The sequence below is a fragment of the Geotrypetes seraphini genome, chromosome 10 (genome assembly GCF_902459505.1).
Source record: "Geotrypetes seraphini chromosome 10, aGeoSer1.1, whole genome shotgun sequence".
Taxonomy (NCBI): Eukaryota; Metazoa; Chordata; class Amphibia; order Gymnophiona; family Dermophiidae; genus Geotrypetes; species Geotrypetes seraphini.
Window position 1 is genome coordinate 67,803,786 of NC_047093.1, and position 23,738 is coordinate 67,827,523.

Here is a 23,738-nt window from a genome sequence, read left to right on the forward strand (position 1 = left end):
AGGCTGGTCTAGAAAAAGGCCTAGTAGTGGCACCTTTCAAAGTTCAGGCCTCTTGTGCTACTAAGCTTGAGGGGGAAAGCTATCATTGGCATCTCATCTGGATGTGACCTGGTTTTTGAAAGGGGCACTGTGATTGCAGCCTCCTTTGTGCCAGCCTTTTGCATCCTGAAATCTTAATATCATTTTGAAGGGCCTTTCTAAGCCTCCATATTAACTTCTACAAGAGGCATCCCTTCTGGATTTCACAGTGAAGATGGTATTTCTGGTGGCAATATTCTCAGTGAGATGGAATTGCAGGCTCTTTCCTGCAGAGAGCCTTTCCTCAGAGAGCCTTTCCTCAGGATCACAGTAGCTGGGGTTTCACTGCGTACAGTACCTTCCTTTCTACCTAAGGATGTGTCACCCTTTCATGTCAACTAAGATGGGGGTCCCCAACCACCGGGCCGCAGATCAGTACCGGGCCATGAGCTTTACCATACCAGGCCACACAGAAATTTTTATTTATGTACATTACAGGCAGTCCCTAGGTTCTGACTGGCTCCCTCATCCCAGCTGCATTGCTCTGCACAAAGCTGCAAGCTGCGGCTCCTACTTGTTGCCTGTGGCTGACCCGGAAGCCTTCTCTCTAGGCTTCTGGGTCAGCTGCAGGCCGGATGTAGGAACCGTGGCTGCGGTTTTGTGAAGAAAAGTGCGGCTGGGAGGAGGGAGTTTCCAGAACAGAACAGAACCTGCAGAAGGGAGGCACGAACCTGAGACATAGAATAGAGGGAGGAAAGGACAAAGAGGGGTGCATTGGGACACAGAAGGAAGGGAAGGAGAGCAAACTTCAGACAAAGGATGTAAAGAAGAAAGGAAGGAGGGAGGGGCATGAACTTGGGACATAGGATGGAAGAATGGAGGGAGTGAGGGAAAGAGATGCTAATGTGGGGGAGGGAATAGAAAGGGAGAATTGTTGGGCATGGGTGTCTGAGTGAGGGAAAGAGAGATGTGCACATGGGGAAATGAAGAAAGAGGAGAATTGGGCATAGGGAGGAACAGAGAATTTTTGGACATGGTGGTGGGTGAAGAGTGAGGTATGTATACATGGAGAAGAGAAAGATGAGAGGGAGAAATGTTGGATGTGGAGAGGGAACAGTGGGATGGATGGAAAGGGATGCAAGAGGGCCTCAAGGATGTGGAAAAGGTGGGAAGAATACTAGGATCAGACTTTGTGAGGGAAAAAAGTTGTTCAGAGGGCAGGCTTCTGAGTTAGCCACGGGCAACGTGGTGGGAAGGAGGATAGAATGGTAGACTTGATGGTGGAGGCAATGGAGAGAGAGATGTGGTGTGGTGTTGGAGAGAGGTGAAACCTCATTTATACACCCTTTTACTAAGCCACAGTAAAGGTTTCTAAAGTGACCTGGAGCGCTAATTACAGCTTAATAAAAGTAGGGGTTAGAGTATTGTGTACAATTCTGGAGTCTGCATCTACAAAAAGGTATAAACAAGATGGAGTTTGTCCAGAGGGCAGCTACTAAAATAGTCTGTGCCCTTCAACGTGAAGAGTTTGGGGACAGACCTAAAATCTCAATATGTACATATACTTTGGAAGAAAGGCAGGACAGGGGAGATATGATAAGAGACGCGTAAATATTTCTGTGATGTACCGGTAAATGCACAAGAGGCAAGTCTCTTTCAATTAAAAGGAAGCTCTGGAATGAGGGGGCATCAACATTTGATAAAAGGTGACAGACTCAGGAGTAACCTGAAGAAATTTGTAGAACTGCCTCCCAGTGGAGGTGGTAGAGACAAAGACTGAGTCTGAATTCAAGCAAGCTTAGGACAAGTACATAGGATCTCTAAGGGAGAGTAGGGGATAATAGATGGAATGGGCAGACTGTATAGGCCATATGGTCTTTATTTGCCTTTTTTCCTCTATTTCTGTATTTTTAAGTAAATTCCATTACTGTTATGACCATTAGCACTTTTGCTAGGAGTAAACGCCATGCATCCACCACCCTTTAACGCCATGAAACCTTGTGATGGAAGCAATACACTTCTTGAAGCTCATCTTCTGCTTTCTCAAGAGCAAGACAGGTTTAATAGGGTGTTTAAGTAGTTGCTATTGTGTGTAGAATTAATGGTGGAAATTGAACCACAGCAACCATAATGAAAAGTTTCTTAGAGGAAATAAAAGCACAGTGCCTTGGAGCAGTTCTGGAAGCCAACATTAAAATTCAAAAAGGAGAAAAATGTCTGAACGGACAAATGAGCATGACAATTCATTACTGAAATTAACCTGATGAACCTTTCTGCATTACACCCATGTCAAAATGCAGCAGCATAAGGCAAACTCATGGTGTTCTCTGGAAAACAACAAAATGTTTACAAGAAAATCACTGGTCAGTTCATTTCCCGATGGAGAGGTGTCAACATCACAAAAAACATTGCCGCAATTGGAAACTAATTAGTACCTTAGTTGCCAGACACAGTAGAGAGGCCAAAGCCTAAATGTTAATGGCTCTGCAATGTCTTTCAGTGCAAGACAATTCAAGCATAGCAAAACTGACCCACAGTGCAGAATAGTGAAGGAAAACAGTAAGTAAGTAAGTAATTAGTTTATTTGATATTCCGCATTTCTTAACAATATTTTCAGATCAAGGCGGTTAACAAATTTAAAATAATAGGCACATTAAAACTTCCCTCTCTGTCCCAGTTGGGCTCACAATCTAAACTAAGTGCCTTGGAAAATAGATTAGAAAAGTACTATCTCTGTCTTTTATGTGGTTTAAAGTTGAATTTAGTTTCCAATGAGCCCCCAAAACCCTCTAAAATGTGCAAGAACTGGAATTACGAGGAAACAGGAGGGAAAAACTGTGCTTACAGTATCTCTAACCCCCTCTTGTACAAAGGTGCGCTAAGCTTTTTAGCAAGCGCTAAATATTAGCGCATGCTAAACGCTAGCACGTGCATGTTATCCTATGGACGCATTAGCGCATGCATTGATTTAGCGTGCGCTAAATCCGCGCTAAAACGCTTAGCGCGCCTTTGTAAAAGAGGGCCTAAGTGATTCAATAAGACATCAGACTATGCTAAAATGCATTCTCCAAAACTGATTGCAAGGCTCTTTTACTAAAGTATGCTAACCACTTAAGTGCGTGATTAACACCTAGAAATAGGATACTGTGAAACCACATTAAGGTGTTTTCTGATAGTTTCATTGTTTCCATGATTTAGACTGTACATTGATATTTTTTCTTAATTTTTCTGCCTGGGCATGGCATGGGTGGCAAATGGGCATGAAAGTGTTATTGTTTACCTTGATATACCGCCTTTGTTGCAGCACAATTCAAAGCCCTGTGGGACCACTTACCACCTCTTGGTGGGAAGCATTAAATGGTCCCGTGTAAACTATCTCTCTTTGCTTATCTCCCCCTTTGTTTCCCCCCTCCTCCCCTGTAAGCTCTGCTCAGCTGGTGAATCCCTCCTATTTGTGCCCTTCTCTTCAACTGCCAACTCCAGACTCCGTCCCTTCTACCTTGCTGCACTGTATGTTTGGAACAAGCTGCCCGAATCCCAATCTCTGGCAGTGTTCAAGGCCAAGTTAAAAAACCCACCTCTTTGAGAGTGCTTTCAAGTCATAACTTCTCTCATCTTGGATTCTGCTTCACCAACCCTATATGTCATGTTTGTCTGTCCAAGTTAGATTGTAAGCTCTTCCGAGCAGGGACTATCTATAAATGTGAAAATGTACAGCATTGCATATGCCTTTCAGCGTTATATAAGTGATAAGTAGTAGTAGTAACTTTCTGTAGGTATTGCATACTTAGAACAGGCACAATCTGCAATAAAAAATAGTGGGAACACCCTCAAAAGATGCAGTGCAAAATCTACTGCTACCTTGTGGTAAAATCTTGCTTTATGCCTTGGTAAGTGCACATTTTAGTGCATTTTGTTAAAGGCCTCTCTCTATATTAGTAAAGTTTAAGTAAAATATAGAGGCAAAGGTAGCCTATTCTGTTATGCTGCATTTTTTATGTTTAATTGGTAACAGTGCTTATTGTGTACTAGTGAAGGTCTGTTTCTGCCTTTTCCAGGTTGAAAGGAAGAGACACATTGGCAATGACATCGTAACCATCGTATTCCAGGAGGGAGAAGAATCATCCCCATCATTTAAGCCATCCATGATCCGCTCACATTTCACACGTATCCTTCTGCCAATTCTTTCCTATACATTTCAGTTCTCTGCAGCTTTTAATTATGTAGATCTTCTACTTCATACTTTGAGTTTTCCAGTGCTAAGCAAAAATGCATTCATATTAAAAATGATTTGTACACATTGGGCCTATTTACTAAGCTGCAATTGTTGTTACAGTGGGTGATCATCTTCCAACCAGTGATCACTGCATGGTATGGTTTAATATTAAAACGGGTATAGAGAGGTCTCATTCAAAAGTAAAGGTTCTAGACTTTTAAAAAGCTAACTTTATTCAGATGGGGGATTACCAAATTTTTTGCTCTATATGATGCACCTGACCATAAGATGCACCCACCTGTAGAGGAGGAAACCCCCCCCCCCCAAAAAATAAATTCCCACCACCCTGCCCTGTATCCCCGTCTTGGACTAGGCACCTACCTGAAAATGGTAGGTGCCTACCATCCAATTAATTGTAATGTAAGCCAATTATGAGATGCTAATTGCTTTTTAGCTCCAATTAAGCTTTTTAAATAATTAAGTTAGGCGCCTAGGTCAGCTAGACATGCCAATCTAGGTGCCTAACTTTAGGCATCATTTATAGAATCTGGCCCTTAGTGCCTATTCCATAACAGCACCTAAATTGTTATAGAATACTAGTGCAAAATTGCACTATTGCACCCATTTAAGACACATCAATGGCTGGTGTTCCTAAGTGTGCCATGTAGCACATGCAACTGATGGTGTTCTAGAAATTGTAAGTTGCTTGGTGACATGCCTAAGGCTCTCCCATGCTCTGTCCACATGTATGCTCTCTTGCAGTTACGGGCTAAGCAAATTTGTCATGTACATTAAAAAATATCACCTAGCACTTACATACATAGACGCCAAGTTATAGAATGAGGGGGAGATACTTCTATGTTCTACAGTCTGAGCTTCCAAAATGAATAATGTCTTTGAGTGCCAAAATTCATGCTGTTGAACTCATGCCAGCTATAAGAATAACCTTCCTACGCTTTTCTCGCTGAATGAAACCTTCACAGAATTCAAACCCTTTTTGTCAGTGTTGTTTCCAGAGGCTAAAGAGTCTGGTGCTTGTGATCATATTTGGCTTAGGGGGGGATTGATTGGAGTCAACAAGACTTAAGCTTAAATCGTACTTTAATTATTACCTTCTCCAATGTGTGTGCTAGTAAATCTGTGAGACACGCCATATAGCCACACATCATGGAGAGGTTTATTCAAGCTGTGATTGTAGCAAGAGGCAATTGGAAGATGATTTCTTTAACACACAGCAGATATTTTCGCTCTAGTGAGATATAACAAGCAAAATGACAGCTATCGGTAGGTAACAACACTTAACAATTGACCATTTTACTGGTTTATTGGGAATCCCATCCTACATCTTTCTCAACTGTTTAATCATAACAAGAGAGGGACCAAATTATTTGAGTCTTAAGTAAAAGTGGAATTGGGATCAGTGCTGTTCCTTAATTTAAAGCCCCCTCCACTTAACAAAACCGCGATAGCAGTTTTTAGCTCAGGCCGGCATGCTTAATGCTTTGCGCTGCTCCCGACACTCATAGGAACTCTATGAGCATAGGGAGCAGCGCAGAGCATTCAATGTGCTGGCCTGCGCTAAAAAGCGCTACAGTTGTTTTGTAAAAGGGGGGGGGGAATACTATAGAAACATTGTGATGCAGTACATGGGATAACCAATGCCCTGGTTGTACTGTACCATATGGCAAAATGTCATTGGCCCCAGTATTATCACCTTATTAAGCAGTAAAAGCAATTTAGAAATTCAAGCAATGAAAGAGCTAGTTCCAGGGTACAAGCTGTGGTGAACTGCTTCCTGATTTTATTCCAGTGGAATTTATGCTAATAATTTTATAAATTCTAATACAAGCTCATGGAGAGAAATCCAGGCCCAGTGTATGCCACAATCTTGGAACAGCAACTTCTTCAATTAAGCAAGGTTAACATCTGATGGCAATAAGATTATTATAAGGAAAAAAAAAGGAGAAAGGTCTCCTATGAGAGGAATACCAAAAGACAAAAAAAGTAGGGGTGAACCAATAATGAATAGTGGAAGCTAGGAGTAAGAACTGATAAAACATTATGGGGCTCATTTTCAAAGCATTTAGACATACAAAGTACCATAGGTTATTATTATGATTAAAAAGGACAATGGCCCTGTTTCTATAAAAAGCTCCTATTGTTAGACGCCTAGATCAGCTAGCTGATCTAGTTAGGTGCCTAACTTAATTTTCTAATTGGTTCAATTGACACTGTTAATTGAACAGTTCCATTAAAAAAAAAAAAAATTAAAAAATCAATTTGCTGGTAGGCACCTAACTTGGTAGGTACCATGTAGGTGTCTACACCAAGGCACCTATTCAGAAAGTAGGTATGGTTAGGGGTGGAGTTTGGGCATGGATTGAGTTAGGTGCCAGTATATTAGGCCAAGAAAACCCTGGTCTAATATATTGGTGCCTAATTTGTAGACGCCTACTGATGCCTAATTCAATTTAGGTGTCATGAGGTGTGACTCTAAAACAGCACCTAACTTTGAATGACATGTGATAGGTGCTGCTTTGCTAGGTACCTACCAAGTTAGAATCGGGCCCCAAAGATCTATACACAACAAATCCCCAAAAGACTCAGAATCAGCATGGTTCTGTGTTTCGGCATTAAGCACCTACATCAGGTGTCAACAATGATCTGAATGATTTAAAACATAGGTGATTGTGATTGCGGGTTAGGTAATCTTCAAAGGAAAATAATTGGTATAAATACTTTCTCTGCTTTAAGTTACGAGAAAATATACCCAATCTAACCCCCAATCACAGTCACTTGTGTTTTAAATCACTCAGTTCATTGTTGACTCCTGATGCAGAACCATGTAGAGTCCGAGTCTATCTTCTGAATTTCCACCATCTTTTGGAGATTTGTTTTATGTACACCTACAGTCCTTTTTTGTCATGATAAACTTTAGCCCGGATTCTTTAAACAGCGCCGTTGTCAGCGGCCACCTTAAAAGCTGCCACTGATCACGTGTCAATCATGCGACAGCGCCATTTAGAGAATTACACCTCCGGCAAACATAGGCACTGGAAATGTAGGCCAGGGTTTTCAAGGCCTACATTTCCAGCACCTACCTTTGACATGAATTGCACCTCCAGAGGCGCCTACTGGCACCTAACACCACTTCCAGCATTAGTCATGCCTACAGTGGCATTAGGCACCTCCTGAGGTGTGATTCCGGTGCTAGTACGCACCTTGAAATTTCTTTTAAGTACCATTTTAAATGGTGTTAGGGACTTAACAGGCACTGGTTTGGTGCCTACCATGGTTAAAATGGCACCTACCAAGTGCCTAAGTTAAAATGCAGTTTAGAGAATATGGACCTTTATGTTTTATTGGTTTTTACTCCTAGCTTCCACTATTCATTTTTTATTGGTCTACCCATACTTCCTTGTCTTTTGGCAATAACATTATCACCAGTGCACTGACAAAGAACAGAAACATAACCTGGGGTCTGCCATACCAATCCTCAAGAGCCACAAACAGGGCAGGATTAACCAATAGGCCAAGTAGACAAATGCCTAGGGCCCGAAATGGTCAGGGGAGCCCGATGAAGGAGGGCATCAACATTGTTTTTTTCCAAATGGCAATGGGCCCCTCCAGCATCAATTGGCAACACGGGTCCCACCCCGATTGGCAACACGGCCACCCCTCCCCAATCGATGGAAAGTAAGACAAGCAAGCAATGCGGGTAAGAAAGGCAACGGGAACTGTAATTGTGCAAGCGGTGCTGCTTGCCCAAAGCTTCCCTCTGACGCAGCTTTCTGTTTCCGCCTGGGTGCATGGAGGGGTGGGGCAGGGCAGGGGGCCCAGTGTACTTGTGTGCCTAGGGGCCCTTGACAAATTAATCCTGCCCTGGCCACAAACAGCATATTTGTCAGCATAACTAAAACTAGCCCATACAGTAGATCCACTGCCTATCAATAGGCCTCAGAAATATAATGGGGAATGTCTTGAAAGCCAGATCCACCGACAAGCTTACAGGATCAGCACTAGAAATTTCTGAATTAGTTCATTATATTGGTTCTCATTCTCAGGTCAAATCTTCTTCCTTGGCTAACAGTAGAACAAGCAACTTTCGACTCCTAATTAGATCATTCTGCTTTTCATTAGACTGAAAATATTTTCAGAAGAAAGTGTACCTCTGTTCGGGCCTCCTCTTCCATCCCCACCTGTGTTTACTGACCACCAGGAATTCAGGGATTTTGTGCTGGTGAAATGTAGGTATAACTTTTTGTGAAAGACATAATGTGTAGTCGGTTGACTTGAGTGGAAGGTAGCATCGGCAAGCAACTGGTCACTGTATCCCAGTGCTACAGTATACAGCAGGGGTCTGAAAGACCCTCCTTGTGGGCCGCAATCCAGTCGGGTTTTCAGGATTTCCCCAATGAATATGCATGAGATCTATGTGCATGCACTGCTTTCAATGCATATTCATTGGGAAAATCCTGAAAACCCGACTGGATTGCGGCCCTCAAGGAGGGACTTTCAGACCTCTGATATACAGTGCCTACCCCAAAATTAAAATTTTTAAAATTGTTTTTGGTTTTTCTATTGGCACTATTCAATTAGCAGTGCCAATTGAACCAATTAAAAATTTAAGTTAGGTGTCTAGATTAGCTTGGCGGACTAATCTAGGCGCCTAATAGCAGACTCCCATGATATCACATTCTGTCAATAGGCAGAGACATACAGTAAGGGCCTAATTTTCTTTTGGACACCGACATTGGCGGCCGCTGATCGAGTGTCAATCACGCATTGGCGTCCAAAAAAGAATCACATCTACAGTCCCGGTCAGACGCCCGAAATGTAGGCCTTCATTTTGTAGGCCTACATTTAAGGCATCTGTCTCGCGTCTATGTAGATGCAGAGTGACGCTTAAGCCCACGCAAGGCCACTTCTAGGTGAAGCCACATGCATGCCCCACCTTGGGCATGCTTAAGTGTCGCTACGCATCTACGTAGAAGCGCTCTGGGGGACTACAGTGTGGGTGGACTGCCTCAGATAATTTTTTTTTAATGTGCATCCCGATTGGCTGCCAGCCACTTGGCAACAGGACACACATTTTTGAGAATCAGGCCCACGTATTAGTGATACCTGAAATTTTGTGTCTTATTTTACAAAAGCTTGTCAGTCAACTACTTAAACAAATTTATTGCCCTGAAATGTCTTTCTGTGCAATTCTAATTTACTGATGTATAAATCTATGGCCAATGTAAAATGTTGACTATTATTGGACTTTAGTAAGGCTCAGTAATATGATCATTTGTACCTATCAGAAGTTGCAATTATGGATATTAGACTGACAAAAGACCCAGCCAACAAAAGGAAAATAAACGCTGATTTATTTCTTCTGCTCAAATAAAATAAAATAAAATAAAAAGACATGGGAAACATTTGTCACATTTGTTAAAATCAATATTCCTCAAGGATATGTCTTCTTCCAGCTGTGACTGTAAAATGTAAGGCACTGAATGTGACTAATTATGACTAGAGAATGACACGGGGACAAATTTTTCCCCATCCCCATGAGTTTTGTCGCTGTCCCTGTCCCTGTCCCAATCCTGTAAACTCTGCCTTAACCGCACAAGCCTCGAACACTTATGATTTTAAAGTGTTTTCGGCTTGTGCAGATGAGGACGGAGCTTGCAGGGACAGGAAAAGAACTCACGGTGACGGGGTGGGGAAACTGAGTCCCTGCAGGGACCGGGAAAAATTTGTCCCCGTGTCATTCTCTAATTGTCAAAAGTTGTAGTGGTTGTCACAGTTATTTTACATATAGACTCGCTATATAAATTATTTATCCAAATGTATGGACCTTCAGACCACCATAAGGGTACATACCCCTGGCCATAATACTCTTCGTCGGTCCACCTTTTATTAACACATTTATTGATTTTTTTCATTAATTTTTTTCTTTTGTTTTATTTTTTGTTCATTATCAATCTTATTTTAAATACTTTTAAAACTAATGTAACATCACTTAGCTCTGGCTTATAGTGATGCTATCCATTCTTCACCTCTCCCGACATGCATGTTTCACAAGAGGAAACTTTCTTCAGGGTCGAGGGGAACTGTAACACAATAACATACTGTCTTATTATCACAATATTACACTGGCAACCTAAATCAACTGGAAAGCCTCACTTCAATAAATGTTACAGAGTATAAAAGGCAAACCGAAACTACCCAAATACAATAAAATTTTAGAATTTTCTTACCAACAACAGGAGCTAGTTCACGATGTAAAAATGGCCACGGTGTGCTATTCACGATCATTATATACAGCTGGCCTCGCGCACATTGTAAAGCGTAGGGAGATGTCATCCGACGATGCATGTACGACGTCATCAACCACCCGTGCGGGGCTCAGCTGTAGCGGTAAAACTCCAAAACCCGGCATTCATAATATACATAGCCACTCAATTTCTTCATTGAGCCTTGCAGGAACCAAGGTCTTCAAAGTATAGATCCATTTTTGATCCTTAGTTTTTGGGTGGGATCGATGGCAGGAGAGATTGGGAACCCTCCTGCCATAATTATTTTTGACACGGCTTTGGGGCAAACTTTTTGGGGGGTTAGGAGAGGGAGGGGGGGATAGGGGTACTTTTTGGGAGGGGAGTTAGTAGTTGTAGATATGGCAGGAGGGAGTGGGAAGGGGAGGGTTAATTTTTTTTTTTTAATTGGGCAGCTATTTTGCATGTTTAAAACAATATCTGCCCGATTTAAAAAAAAATTTAAAAAGCCGGCAGAAGCCCTAACAGTAGTGAAAGGAGGCTGTTTCTCCTGTCACTATTATCAGGGCTCTAGCAATCCGTGCAGTTGGTTGGGGGCGTGCCTCCGATCGCCCCCATTTGCATGCAGATGGTTGGCGAATCAGTCGGCCTGCCTCCAATCGCACACGGATCGCACACGGATCGGAGGGTTAGTGAATCTAGCCCTAAGTGCAGTTATACACATAACTACAAATTAGTATCAATTATTTAATACCACTTAAGGGCTATTACTGGTACTTAGGGCCAATTAGCATCTAATTTAACAATTAAGGTAGGAGTACAACTGGCACTATTCTATAACTAGCATGTTCAAATCTGCGCACTAATTGAAAATACGGTCACACAACTTTATAGAATCGGGGATATGTATGTACATGTGTCTTTTCACATACAGTATGGTCCAGATTCTCAAACCAGCACCGATATCAGTGGCTGCCTTAGAAGCGGCTGCCAATTGCGTGTCAATCGGAATTGCATTAACATAATAGATTGGTACTAAGAAATGTAGGCCAGGGTTTTCTGGGCCTGCATTTCTGGCGCTTATCTTCATGTGAATCGTACCCACATAGGCGCTTTAGGCTGCCTAACACCACTTCCGGCATTGGCCACACTTACTTAGGTAATCAGCAACCTAAAGTGCCTATGTAGGCGCAGTTCTGGTGCTGATTGTCTAGGCACCAGTATGTGCCTCAAACCTCGGTTAAAAATGCCATTTGGACAGTGTTTTTAATGGGTGCCTACTGGGGCCTAGAAAATTGGTGCCAGTTCAAGAATCCAGGCCTATGTGTATTTAACGCAAATCTGCCCTTGCCCACTCAGACTTTGCACTTGGGAAACCCTATATGCAGCATGGAACATACAGTACTTATAAAATTATGCATAATTCTTTTGTTGAGCTGCATTGTTTCAGAAGTCAAGTACAGTAGTTTAAGAATTAATGTATTGAAGGCCAGATTCTATAAATGGTGTCTAGATTAGCTGCTACTAAGCGCCTACATTGAGGATGCCTAGTGACGCCTAACTATAATCCTCACGCAACCCAAATTGTCTTAATTAGCGTAAATGGCATGGTAATTGAACACACTATTGAAGTTAATTGAATTTTTTTTAAATTAAACAATTTAGAATTCCGCAGGGAACTCAGAGTGGCACCTAGCAATGCCTTAAGTCCAGGCGCCTTTCAAAGCCTAATGACGCCTACCTGAAAAATAGGCATGGTTTGGGGCAGAGAATAGGCATGATAGACTTAGGTGTCCCTAGGTGTCTGACTTAGGCGCTGGTAAATTAGGCCAGTTACAACCTGGCCAAATATATCGGCGTCTACCTCTAGAGCACCTAGCAATGTCTAAATTTGCTTAGGCACCGCTAGGCGTGATTCAGTAAATGGTACCTAGCAGTTGATTGACAATTGCACGAAGCTTCACCTAGAATGTAGGCACACTTAGGCACCATTTATAGAATTGAGCCCTCAGTAGTTAGTAAAGATTTATAGTATACAAATGTATTATTGCCTATTGTGACAAAAAAAATTTCGCACCATGCAATGAAAATATATGACAAAAGTAAGGTGACACCGAAAGAAAACTCTCACTTTGTATATATTTTCATGGGGAGAATGTATGTTTAAAGGAGGAAAAAAAGATCTCAGACTCCCATCTGACTCCCTCTCAGTTGGCTATGGGTGGCACCAGTTCCAGAATGTTACACTGAAAGGTTGTTAAAAGAGTAATATTATAAGCACATAAGCATTGCCTCTGCTGAGTCAGACCATAGGTCCATCACGCCCAGCAGTCCGCTCCCGCGGTGGCCCCCCAGGTCAATGACCTGTAGTGATCTATTACTCTACTACTCTATTACTTTACAGCCTTCTGTACTGTATAGTAACCCTCTAATTGTACCCCTGGATCCCCTTTTCCTTCATGAACTCGTCCAATCCCATTTTGAACCCCAAAGTCGTACTCTGCTCTACCACCTCCTCTGGAAGCGTATTCCAGGTGTTCACCACCCTCTGCGTGAAGAAGAACTTCCTAGCATTTGTTCTGAACCCATCTCCCTTCAATTTTTTTGAGTGCCCTCTAGTTTTTGTTGCCCCTGCTATATTATAATGAGTTATTAGAGCGGGAACACACTGGATGGATGGTTCCCCAGAACAGCAGGTTTCGTTTTCCGATCCCCTGAAGAAGCTTAATGTGAAATGGGTCCCATTGGGATCAGGACCCTTTTAGATAAGTTATGCTGTTTTGACAAATTATACATTTATGATAGAAAATATGATATGGAGGTTTGTTTGACCGATGATTGAGGATATCCCACTCAATAGGCTTGCATAGCCAGCTGAGAGAGAGATGGATGGGAATCTGAGGTCTTTTTTTTCCTTCTTTAAACATATGTTCTCAGCCCATGAACAATATACATATGCAGTGAAAGTTTTGTTTTGTGCCACCTCACTTTTGTTACATATTTCATTGCCTATTGTGACATAAACTGTTGGTCATGTTGATCAATGATCCAGTGTGGCATTTTGCAACAGCAGTGAGCTGGCCTTCTAGAAACTGGATCCTGAGTTTCTTGCTGTTGTAGCAAACAGTATAGGCCATCTGCTTTCCAGCTGGTCTGGCCCATTTCCTACGTAGTTGTACAATGAGCACATATTTATCAGTGCAAATTGTTATTGCTTGTTCCTTTAAAATTTCTAGCTAAGGCTTTTGGCTTGTGAGCAGAACTGCATTGGCCAGAGTCCACTCAACTCAGATGATTTTAATAAACAATAATGGTCATATCAGTCCTTAAATGGGTCCTATGTGGATGAAATATAATCAAGTTGTGATGCTCACTGTTTTATTTAATCTATTTTAGTAATAAATGGAGAGAAAGCTACCTTGGAGACGCCAACGTTTGCTCAGAAACGACAGCGAACCCTTGACATGCTTATTCGATCTTTATATCAAGATCTTATGCCTGATTTACATAAGGTAACTAGCTTGTTCGCCAGCAACCCTGACATGGGAAAACTCAATTCCTTAGATCTCAAAATCTCAGCAGTATCAGACTTGGATTTGGAACCACCAGAGAATGCCAAATGCTGTGGACTACACAAGAGTGAAGGAAAGGAAAAAGTTCTGCCCTGCAAAGCAGTACAAATATACACAAAATGAGCAAATGAGATATCAATTCAGTCCATGTGATTTATTTTTGCTGCTAAAAAAAAATCAAAAGGCATGAGAAACATTTGTCACATTTGTTAAAATTATTATCCCAGGACAAGCAGGCAGCATATTCTTAACGTATGGGTGACGTCACCGACGGAGCCCCGGTACGGACCTTTTTAACTAGAAAGTTCTAGTTGGCCGCACCGCGCATGCGCGAGTGCCTTCCCGCCCGACGGAGGAGTGCGTGGTCTCCAGTTTCTTCGTTTCCGCGGAGCGAAGAAGACGCATGTGGTATTCAACGGCTGTTGAATACTCCCTTTTTGCCTTCCCGCTCGCGTTATTCTGATTTTTTTCTGCTTTTTTCCTTCGGGTTTTTTCCTTTCTGTCTAATTTAAAAAAAAAAAAAAACTTTATTTTTTCCTTTATTTTTCAACAGGCCCCGGCGGGGCCTGTTGCCATCATACAAGCCTCCGGTTTTGATTTCGCTGAGGCCGTATTTCCCTTCATGCCCCCTCAGCCGGGTTTTAAGAAGTGCCAGCGGTGTGCACGCCCGATTTCCCTTTCGGACCCACACAACTGGTGCCTACAGTGCTTGGGTCCGGAACATCGGGCTGACACCTGCACCCGCTGCGCGACTCTTCAAAAACGCACACTTAAAAATAGACAAATTCAGCAGAATCTCCTCTTCGGCACCGGTTCTGCTATGGATCCGACCCCGACGTCGACGGCACCGCCGAAATCGGCACCGTCAACATCGACACCACCTGATCCTTCTGCGGGGTCAATGGCGCCAGGTAAGCCAGCTAAGAAGCCTTCCACTTCCCTCGAGCGCCCTCCAGCCACGGCGGTGACACCGGTCCTTCCGACGTCCCGCAAGTCCCGTAAGCGCTCCGCTCCGATAACGGTGAGTGCCTCTTCATCGGCCTCCTCATCACCGGAGCGTAGAGCGGCACCTATGGTACCGAAGAAAAGTAAAACGGTACCGGTGCCCCCATTGGAGGACCGTATCTCGGCCATCCTCCAAACTAAATTACAGGAGCAACTCGAGCACCAGCTTCAGGAACTGCTCCCAACCCTGCTGGCACCGCTCCTTCCGGTACCGGTCCGGCCCGAGCCTCGCACCACTACGCCAGTGGCCACCCCCTCGGTACCGATGAATACTTCGATGCCGGTCTTATCAGCACAGCCTACATTACAGACCTGCACGGCGGAGGACCCATCCCGAACCCAAGATCGACATCGATCGTCTCGGGACCGGGATCGACACCACTCCTCCCGGGACAGAGATCGGCACCGGTCTTCATCCCCCGGCACCGTATCCATGAGATCTGGCAAGTCCCTTTCTAAAACCCGCCATGCTGAGCCGGCCATCAGGGACCCTGACTTATGGGAGCAATCCCCCCTCGGTACCGAGGAGGATGCCTCTTCCACTGATGAGGAACCCTCCATGGCTGAATCCACCTCCAAGCCCGAGCAGTCCTCATTTACAAAATTCCTTCGGGAGATGTCTGGGGCTCTTTCCATCCCACTCGAGTCCGACTCCAAGAAGTCCCAGGCCTTTCTAGAAGCCTTGGACTTCGACCAACCCCCCAAGGAATTTCTCAAACTCCCCGTCCATGATATTCTGAGGGAGACGTTTTATAAAAACTTGGAGAACCCCCTTACTGTTCCAGGTGCCCCTAAGAAACTGGACAGTTTATACAGGGTCATCCCTATCCCGGGATTTGATAAACCCCAGTTGCCACATGAGAGCCTCCTAGTAGAATCCACTCTCAAGAAATCTCATGGTTCCAGTGTCTATGCCTCCACCCCTCCTGGCAGAGAGGGTAAAACAATGGATAAATTTGGAAAGCGCCTATACCAGAATGCCCTGCTGGCTAGCAGAGCCAACAATTATTCATTTCATTTTTCTTTTTATATGAAATATCTGGTACAACAACTTTCTGCTCTGCAAAAGTACATCCCTGAACGCAAGGTCCCTTTGTTTCAGCAACAAATTTCCACCCTCCTTCAGCTCAGGAAGTTCATGGTACGCTCAATCTATGACTCCTTCGAGCTCTCCTCCCGTGCCTCTGCTCTGGCAATTGCTATGCGACGCCTTGCCTGGCTGAGAGTATCTGACCTGGATGTCAACCACCAAGACCGCCTTGCCAACGCGCCCTGTCTTGGTGATGAACTTTTTGGGGAGTCTCTAGATACCACCACACAAAAACTTTCGGCTCATGAGACCAGATGGGACACCCTCATTAAGCCTAAAAAGAAGACTCCGCCGACACGACCATACAGACCTCAGTCTTCTTACCAACGTCGCTTTTCTGCTAGGCCGCTGAATCCTCCTCAACAGCAATCTCGTCGGCCTCGCCAACAACAACAACAACACTCTCAGGCTCGCTCGCAATCTCACCAGACAGCTAAGCCTCTCCCTCAAACTAAGCCTCCTCAGCCCTTTTGACTCCTTTCTCCAGGGCATAGCCAGTCTCCAACCCTCGCTGCCTCTGCCTCAACCTATCGGGGGCCGCCTCACCATCTTTCTACGACGCTGGGAGGCCATCACATCAGACCTGTGGGTTCTAAACATCATCCGTCACGGATACTCACTAAGGTTTCAGACTCTGCCTCCAGACCATCCTCCCGTAGAGTCTGCTTCTCACTCCTCCCAAACTCCTCTCCTCCTCAGGGAGGTCCAATCCCTCCTCCTTCTCAATGCCATCGAAGAAGTTCCACCAGACCAAAGAGGTCAGGGATTTTACTCCCGCTACTTCTTGGTACCCAAGAAAACAGGAGACCTTCGTCCTATCCTCGACCTCAGGAACCTCAACAAGTGTTTGGTCAAGGAAAAGTTCAGGATGCTCTCACTTGCCACACTTTATCCTCTTCTGTCTCAACACGACTGGCTATGTTCCCTGGACCTCAAGGAGGCCTACACTCACATCCCAATTCATCAGGCTTCACGTCGCTACCTCCGATTCCAGATACTCAATCACCACTATCAGTACAAAGTGCTTCCCTTTGGTCTCGCATCTTCGCCCAGGGTGTTCACCAAGTGCCTGATTGTGGTTGCGGCCTGTCTCAGGTCCCACCACCTACAAGTGTTCCCCTACTTGGACGATTGGTTGGTGAAAGCAACGACCGCTCCACTTGTGCTGCAATCCACTCACCACACCATCTCTTTCCTCCATCTCTTGGGGTTCGAGATCAATTATCCCAAGTCGCATCTGCTTCCCACGCAGCGCCTTCAGTTCATCGGAGCACTTCTCGATACCAACTCCATGAGAGCGTTCCTTCCTGCCGACCGGCACCGGACACTGCTTCACCTCTGTCGACAGGTGCTCCTCCAACCATCCATCCCTGCTCGCCAGATGATGATTCTTCTGGGTCACATGGCCTCGACAGTCCATGTGGTTCCTCTGGCGCGACTCCATTTGAGGATACCGCAATGGACCCTCGCCAATCAATGGTCGCAGACCAGGGATCCTCTTTCTCATCCCATCTCTGTGACATCGTCTCTTCAGCACTCTCTTCAATGGTGGTTGAACTCCTCAAATCTTTCCAGGGGCCTCCTTCTTCATCCGCCCCCTCATTCCATGATCATCACCACAGATGCCTCCCCCTATGCATGGGGAGCTCACATAGGGGATCTACGCACCCAGGGACTCTGGACCCCTCAGGAGCGTCAACATCACATCAATTTCCTGGAACTCAGAGCCATGTTTTATGCTCTCAAGGCCTTCCAGCACCTTCTCTATCCTCAGGTTCTTCTCCTGTGCACGGACAACCAAGTCGCCATGTACTACATCAACAAGCAAGGCGGCACCGGATCTCGTCTCCTTTGTCAGGAGGCCCTCCGAATTTGGACCTGGGCCACAGCCCACAATCTTTTTCTCAAAGCGGTCTATATCCAGGGCGAACAGAACTTCCTGGCCGACCAGCTCAGCCGCATCCTTCAACCTCACGAGTGGACCCTGGATCCTCCCACTCTCCACTCCATCTTTGCTCGATGGGGCACTCCACAGGTGGACCTCTTTGCAGCTCCTCACAACCATCAGCTGCCCCAGTTCTGCTCCAGACTCTTCTCTCCACATCGTCTGGCCCCGGATGCATTCCTACTCGACTGGACGGATCGGTTCCTCTATGCCTTCCCTCCACTTCCTCTGATGTTGCGGACCCTATTCAAGCTCCGCAAGGACAGGGCCACCATGATTCTCATCGCCCCTCGGTGGCCCAGACAACATTGGTTCTCCCTCTTGCTTCAACTCAGCTCCAGGGAGCCCATTCCTCTTCCTGTATTTCCTTCTCTGCTTACGCAGCAACATCAGTCTCTGCTACATCCCAATCTGTCTTCCCTCCACCTGACAGCTTGGTTTCTCTCGGGCTGACCTCTCCAGAAAACCTGTCTCAGCCAGTCCGTCGCATTTTGGATGCCTCCAGGAAACCCTCCACACTCCAATGTTACCATCAGAAGTGGACCCGGTTCTCCGCTTGGTGTCTCCTTCATCATCACAATCCCACCTCTCTGGCGGTGGAAACTGTACTGGACTATTTGCTCTCTCTCTCCGACGCTGGCCTCAAGTCGACCTCAATCAGAGTCCACCTCAGTGCCATCACTGCGTTTCATGAGCCTATCCTTGGAAAACCCCTCACGGCTCATCCTCTGGTTTCCCGGTTCATGAGAGGCCTCTTCAATATCAAACCACCTCTTCAGCCTCCCCCAGTCGTCTGGGACCTCAATGTGGTTTTGTCAGCCCTCATGAAACCTCCTTTTGAGCCTCTGGCTACTACCTCGCTCAAACTTCTCACATGGAAGGTGCTTTTCCTCATTGCCATCACCTCTGCCAGGAGGGTTAGTGAGCTACATGCACTGGTCGCCGATCCACCGTTCACTGTTTTTCACCATGACAAGGTGGTTCTGCGTACCCATCCTAAATTCCTTCCTAAGGTGGTTTCAGCCTTTCACCTCAACCAGTCCATCGTGCTGCCTGTTTTCTTCCCTAAACCCCATTCTCATCCTGGGGAACAAGCTCTTCACACGCTGGATTGTAAGCGTGCCCTGGCGTACTACCTTGACCGTACCAGGGCTCACCGCTCCTCTCCTCAACTTTTTCTGACCTTCGATCCTAATCGTCTGGGTCACCCTGTATCTAAACGAACGCTGTCCAATTGGCTTGCTGCCTGTATTGCGTTCTGTTATGCTCGGGCCGGCCTGTCACTGGAAGGACCTGTCACGGCCCACAGGATCAGAGCTATAGCTGCTTCTGTGGCTTTCCTCTGTTCCACTCCTATTGAGGAAATCTGCAAGGCGGCCACTTGGTCTTCAGTTCACACATTCACTACTCACTACTGTCTGGATGCCTTCTCCAGACGGGATGGACACTTTGGTCAATCTGTGTTACAAAATTTATTTTCCTAATGGCCAACCATCCCTCCTCCCTCTCTGTTAGCTTAGAGGTCACCCATACGTTAAGAATATGCTGCCTGCTTGTCCTGGGATAAAGCACAGTTACTTACCGTAACAGGTGTTATCCAGGGACAGCAGGCAGATATTCTTACGACCCACCCACCTCCCCGGGTTGGCTTCTTAGCTGGCTTATCCTAACTGGAGACCACGCACTCCTCCGTCGGGCGGGAAGGCACTCGCGCATGCGCGGTGCGGCCAACTAGAACTTTCTAGTTAAAAAGGTCCGTACCGGGGCTCCGTCGGTGACGTCACCCATACGTTAAGAATATCTGCCTGCTGTCCCTGGATAACACCTGTTACGGTAAGTAACTGTGCTATATTCCTCAAGGATATCTGTATTCTTCCAGATGTGATTGTAAAATGTAAGGCACTGAATGTTGATAATCAGGGCCTTAAGTCCCTCCCACTGCATCCAAAGATGCAGTGGGAGGGGGAAGGTCCATCATTCTCAGCATGCGACCCTGTAGGCAGGAGGCTTCCCTGTAGGCTTCTCTCTTGCCAATTTTTCATCGGAAAGTACGGTGGTGTCGGGTGATATGTGAGGGGGTATCACCTCATGTTGGGGGGTGCCGGGTGATGTGAGGGGTGTTGCCTCATGTTGGGAGATGTGTGGGGGGGGGTTGCCTGATGTCGGGTGGTGTCTGGTGATGTGGGGAGATGTTGCCTGATGTCGGGGATGTTGGGTGATGTGGGGAGGGGGTCTAGGAATGTGGGGGGAATGTTAGGGGATGTCAGGGGGGTCTGGGGATGTTGGGGGGAAGGTCAGGGGAAAGGGGTATAGGGCTCTGCAACTCAGCTGATCCTGGCAGGGGGAATCCGCATCAGCTGAGTCAGCAGAAATCTCCAAAACCGGCTCAGCTGATGGGGATTCCTTTGCCATGATCATTTAAAGGCAAGCCCTCAATGTGCTGGGTTTTTTCCCCCATATAGATAGTGGGAGAGGTGACCACTGGGGGAGTAAGGGGGGATCATGCCTTAATCCCTCCAGTGGTCATCTGGTCAGTTTTGGCAGCTTTGGGGCACTTAGACACAACTAAAACAGGTCTAACTGCCGGCATCTAAGTTATCTCTAGGACAACCTGAGAAAGCTTTGATTATTGCTCCAGGATGTCCAGGTTTAAGCCTGTCTGATTCCTGCCCATAACACACTTCCCAATATGTCCCTTTGAGCTCTGGATGCACAGCAGCTTAGAAGTGCTGATGCACGTCCAGAAAGTTTGTTTATTGGTATTTGGACGTCCCTGCTATTAGGACGTCCAAGTGCCGACTTTGAAATGTCCAAAAACCAGCCTAAGTTTTGATTATGCGCCTCACAGTTACAAAATAGCACTTAGGGCGTATTTTGGTATTTCTGTGCATATGTATGCAAATACACGCACATACTGTAGACCAGCATTCTAATCAATTGCACACATAACTAGCATGTAATTGTGAGTACCTTCCTTATAAAATTAATAAAAACACTTTGAGTTCATTTTTATTACACAGCAAGGATGTAGCCAGATACCCAATTTTGGGTGGGCACGAGAACCCCATCGCCCACCCGGAATATCTCCTTCAAATCCCCTTCCCTAATGGCGCCTAACTTAGGCACCACTTATAGAATCTGGCCCTCAGTGTCTCTCAACTCCACCCCCCAAACTCCTGTACCCTTCAAACCTTTCAGTTCTTCACTGGGAGTGAGCAGTGGCTCATACCGTCTTCTTATGCCAGCCCTGAGCATGTCCGCTGACTTGGTTCCACCTATGAGGAAACAGGATGTTCTGTCAGAGCGTAGGCTTGGGACTGGCACTAGTAGAAGGTAGGAGTCGTCGTTCACTGTTGGCAAAGAACTGAAAAGTTTAAAAGGGGGTTTTGGGGGTGGGTGGAGCTGAGAAACCCTGAGTGCCTGCAGGGTGTGTGGGAGTGCGAGGGAGAGGTGCCAGGAGTCTTCTACTATCGGGGCTTAGGGAGTCCCACCAGCTAAATCAGAGATGGTGCCACAGCTGGGTGGGCCTACCTGTGGCTATGACGTTGCTATTCAGGAGGTTAAAAAATTGTATGTTAGATAATAAACTAAGGGCAGGAATCGTTAGCTCAATTTTGATTTGGACCCATGATGTCAAAATCAGCAAGTCTCAATGTTTTGGATCCATGATGTTTTCCCAGAGATGGTCACATTTATGAAAGACTAGGATGACATATTAATATTAGGTCTCACATTGATAATACTATTTGTTTTAATCAGAACATGCTTAACAGGCGATCTTTTAGTGATGTGATACCAGAGTCTCCAAAGTCAGCCAGGAAAAAGGAAGAAGCTCGGCAGGCGGAATTTGTCAGAATTGGACAGGTGGGTTTCAATGAAAAACTCTAGAAGAGTGGTCAGTGCATAGAATGCCAAGATGTGATGAAATGTTTAATAAACAAACCCTTATGACTACAATTATCTACGTACAGGGCATCCCACCAGAATTCTGTTTCTTGCAAATATCGTATTATACAATTATTTGGGAGGGGGGAAGGGGTCTGTGTTGTTTTGTAAGAGAAGAATATTAAATTTTGACAGTTCCTTTAAATGTGTGATGAAAGGACCTTTTAATAGTTTAGGAGCAACGGATAGAGTTTTTTTCAGATTGAGCACATACTGAAAATAGTCTTTGCAATCTGATAACGCCAGGTGAAACGGGATAGGCTAAACAAGTCCTGCATTTGCTTCCATTGCATGCTAGAAAATGTAATTATCAAGTTTCAAGTTTATTTAAAAATTTGATTTGATCGCAAAATCATAATCCAATGCGATTTACAAATAACGATAAAATCGGGGAAAAAAGGATTAAATACAATTTGTAAACAGAATAAAAAGGGCATAGGTGATGAAACAATAGGATGGGAAAAGGTTACCTGCTCAATTTTCATTTAACAGCATTATTAGTCCGCTAAAGAGTATCCTGATTATACAGCTTTTCACGAGACCTAACAAAAAATAAGCTGGATTATATTGTCATATATGGAATGGAGCTAAAAGCAGCAATGGCTCAGCCTTTGCCTTTGGATAAGACCACCCTCTGTCCAATGATAGTGAATGGTGGTCCAAGTGCCAGAAACAGGTATAGTTTTTGGGATGGACAAAATAAATTATCCTTATTCTTGGCTCCAATGTATGGAACTAGATTTCATGAATATTTATTGCAGAAATCCTGAATGCAAGCCCAGTGTGTGGCAAAGGTCACCATCTAAGCCCTAAGAAAAGCTATTGTTTAGTGTGGGGCATATTGCAAACATTTTACAGAATGTGAGGGGAATTTTTTTAACAGGGTAACCAAACATTTGTGGATAGTGAACCTGTTTTGTAAAGGCAGCGGAAGACCCTGGCCCCTGTACAAAAGAAGCACCAAGAACACACCCAAATGCAAACACACACATTGACAGCTGTTCCAAGACAGGCAGAAATACATACACATACTCCATGCATGTATGTATGCATTTTATAAAGTATATGCATACATCACAACTCAAATACAGCAAAAGATTAAGAGTTTAGGTGTCATATTAGACCCTTCTATATAGTTTCGTGGCCATATTTCACTGATAGTGAAGACAGTGTTCTTTAAGATCTGGTTAGTATCTAAATTGCGGAACTTGCTTTCTCCATCCAATTTTTGCCAAGTCATGCAGTGTTTTGTTTTACCTCTCTTGGAGTATTGTAATTATCTTTTGTGTGGTCTTCGAAAGAAATCTTTGAGAGCATTACAAATGGCTCAGAGGAGGGTCACGTGATGCACCTCTTCCGATCCAGCTGCATTTAATCCTTATTTTTCACGGATTCTGCATCACAAAGTTGTGCCAGAGTACTTGAATTGCAGGGGAAGTAATGGCGCATTAAAACAGCTACAAACATTGTCTGGCCGCAATGATATGCCGGCTTGAGCGCAGAAAATAAATAAATTAGCCGACAGCCACATTGCAATCTCCAAGATGGCGTCGGCTACCACACCTGCTTCTCGCACAAGCTGCCCTGTGATCACCCTACAAGAAGACGCCATCATCTAGCTCAAAAAGCATCTTGCAGTCATTTTGCATGATCGCCTGACTAAGCTCCAGTCATTGGTGGATGA

At 44.9% G+C, this 23,738-nt stretch overlaps 1 protein-coding gene across 6 annotated transcripts in view; it reads left to right on the plus strand.

The window, feature by feature from the left end:
* Positions 1-23,738, plus strand: part of GARNL3 (GTPase activating Rap/RanGAP domain like 3) — a 564,903-nt gene that overhangs the window by 429,187 nt on the left and 111,978 nt on the right. For all 6 annotated transcript variants that reach the window (XM_033962150.1, XM_033962147.1, XM_033962149.1 and 3 more), the window contains 5 exons: positions 4,077-4,185; positions 5,473-5,518; positions 8,375-8,481; positions 13,894-14,009; positions 21,869-21,973. In XM_033962150.1, the coding sequence (XP_033818041.1) occupies positions 4,077-4,185; positions 5,473-5,518; positions 8,375-8,481; positions 13,894-14,009; positions 21,869-21,973 (483 nt within the window). The remainder of the gene's footprint in view (positions 1-4,076; positions 4,186-5,472; positions 5,519-8,374; positions 8,482-13,893; positions 14,010-21,868; positions 21,974-23,738) is intronic.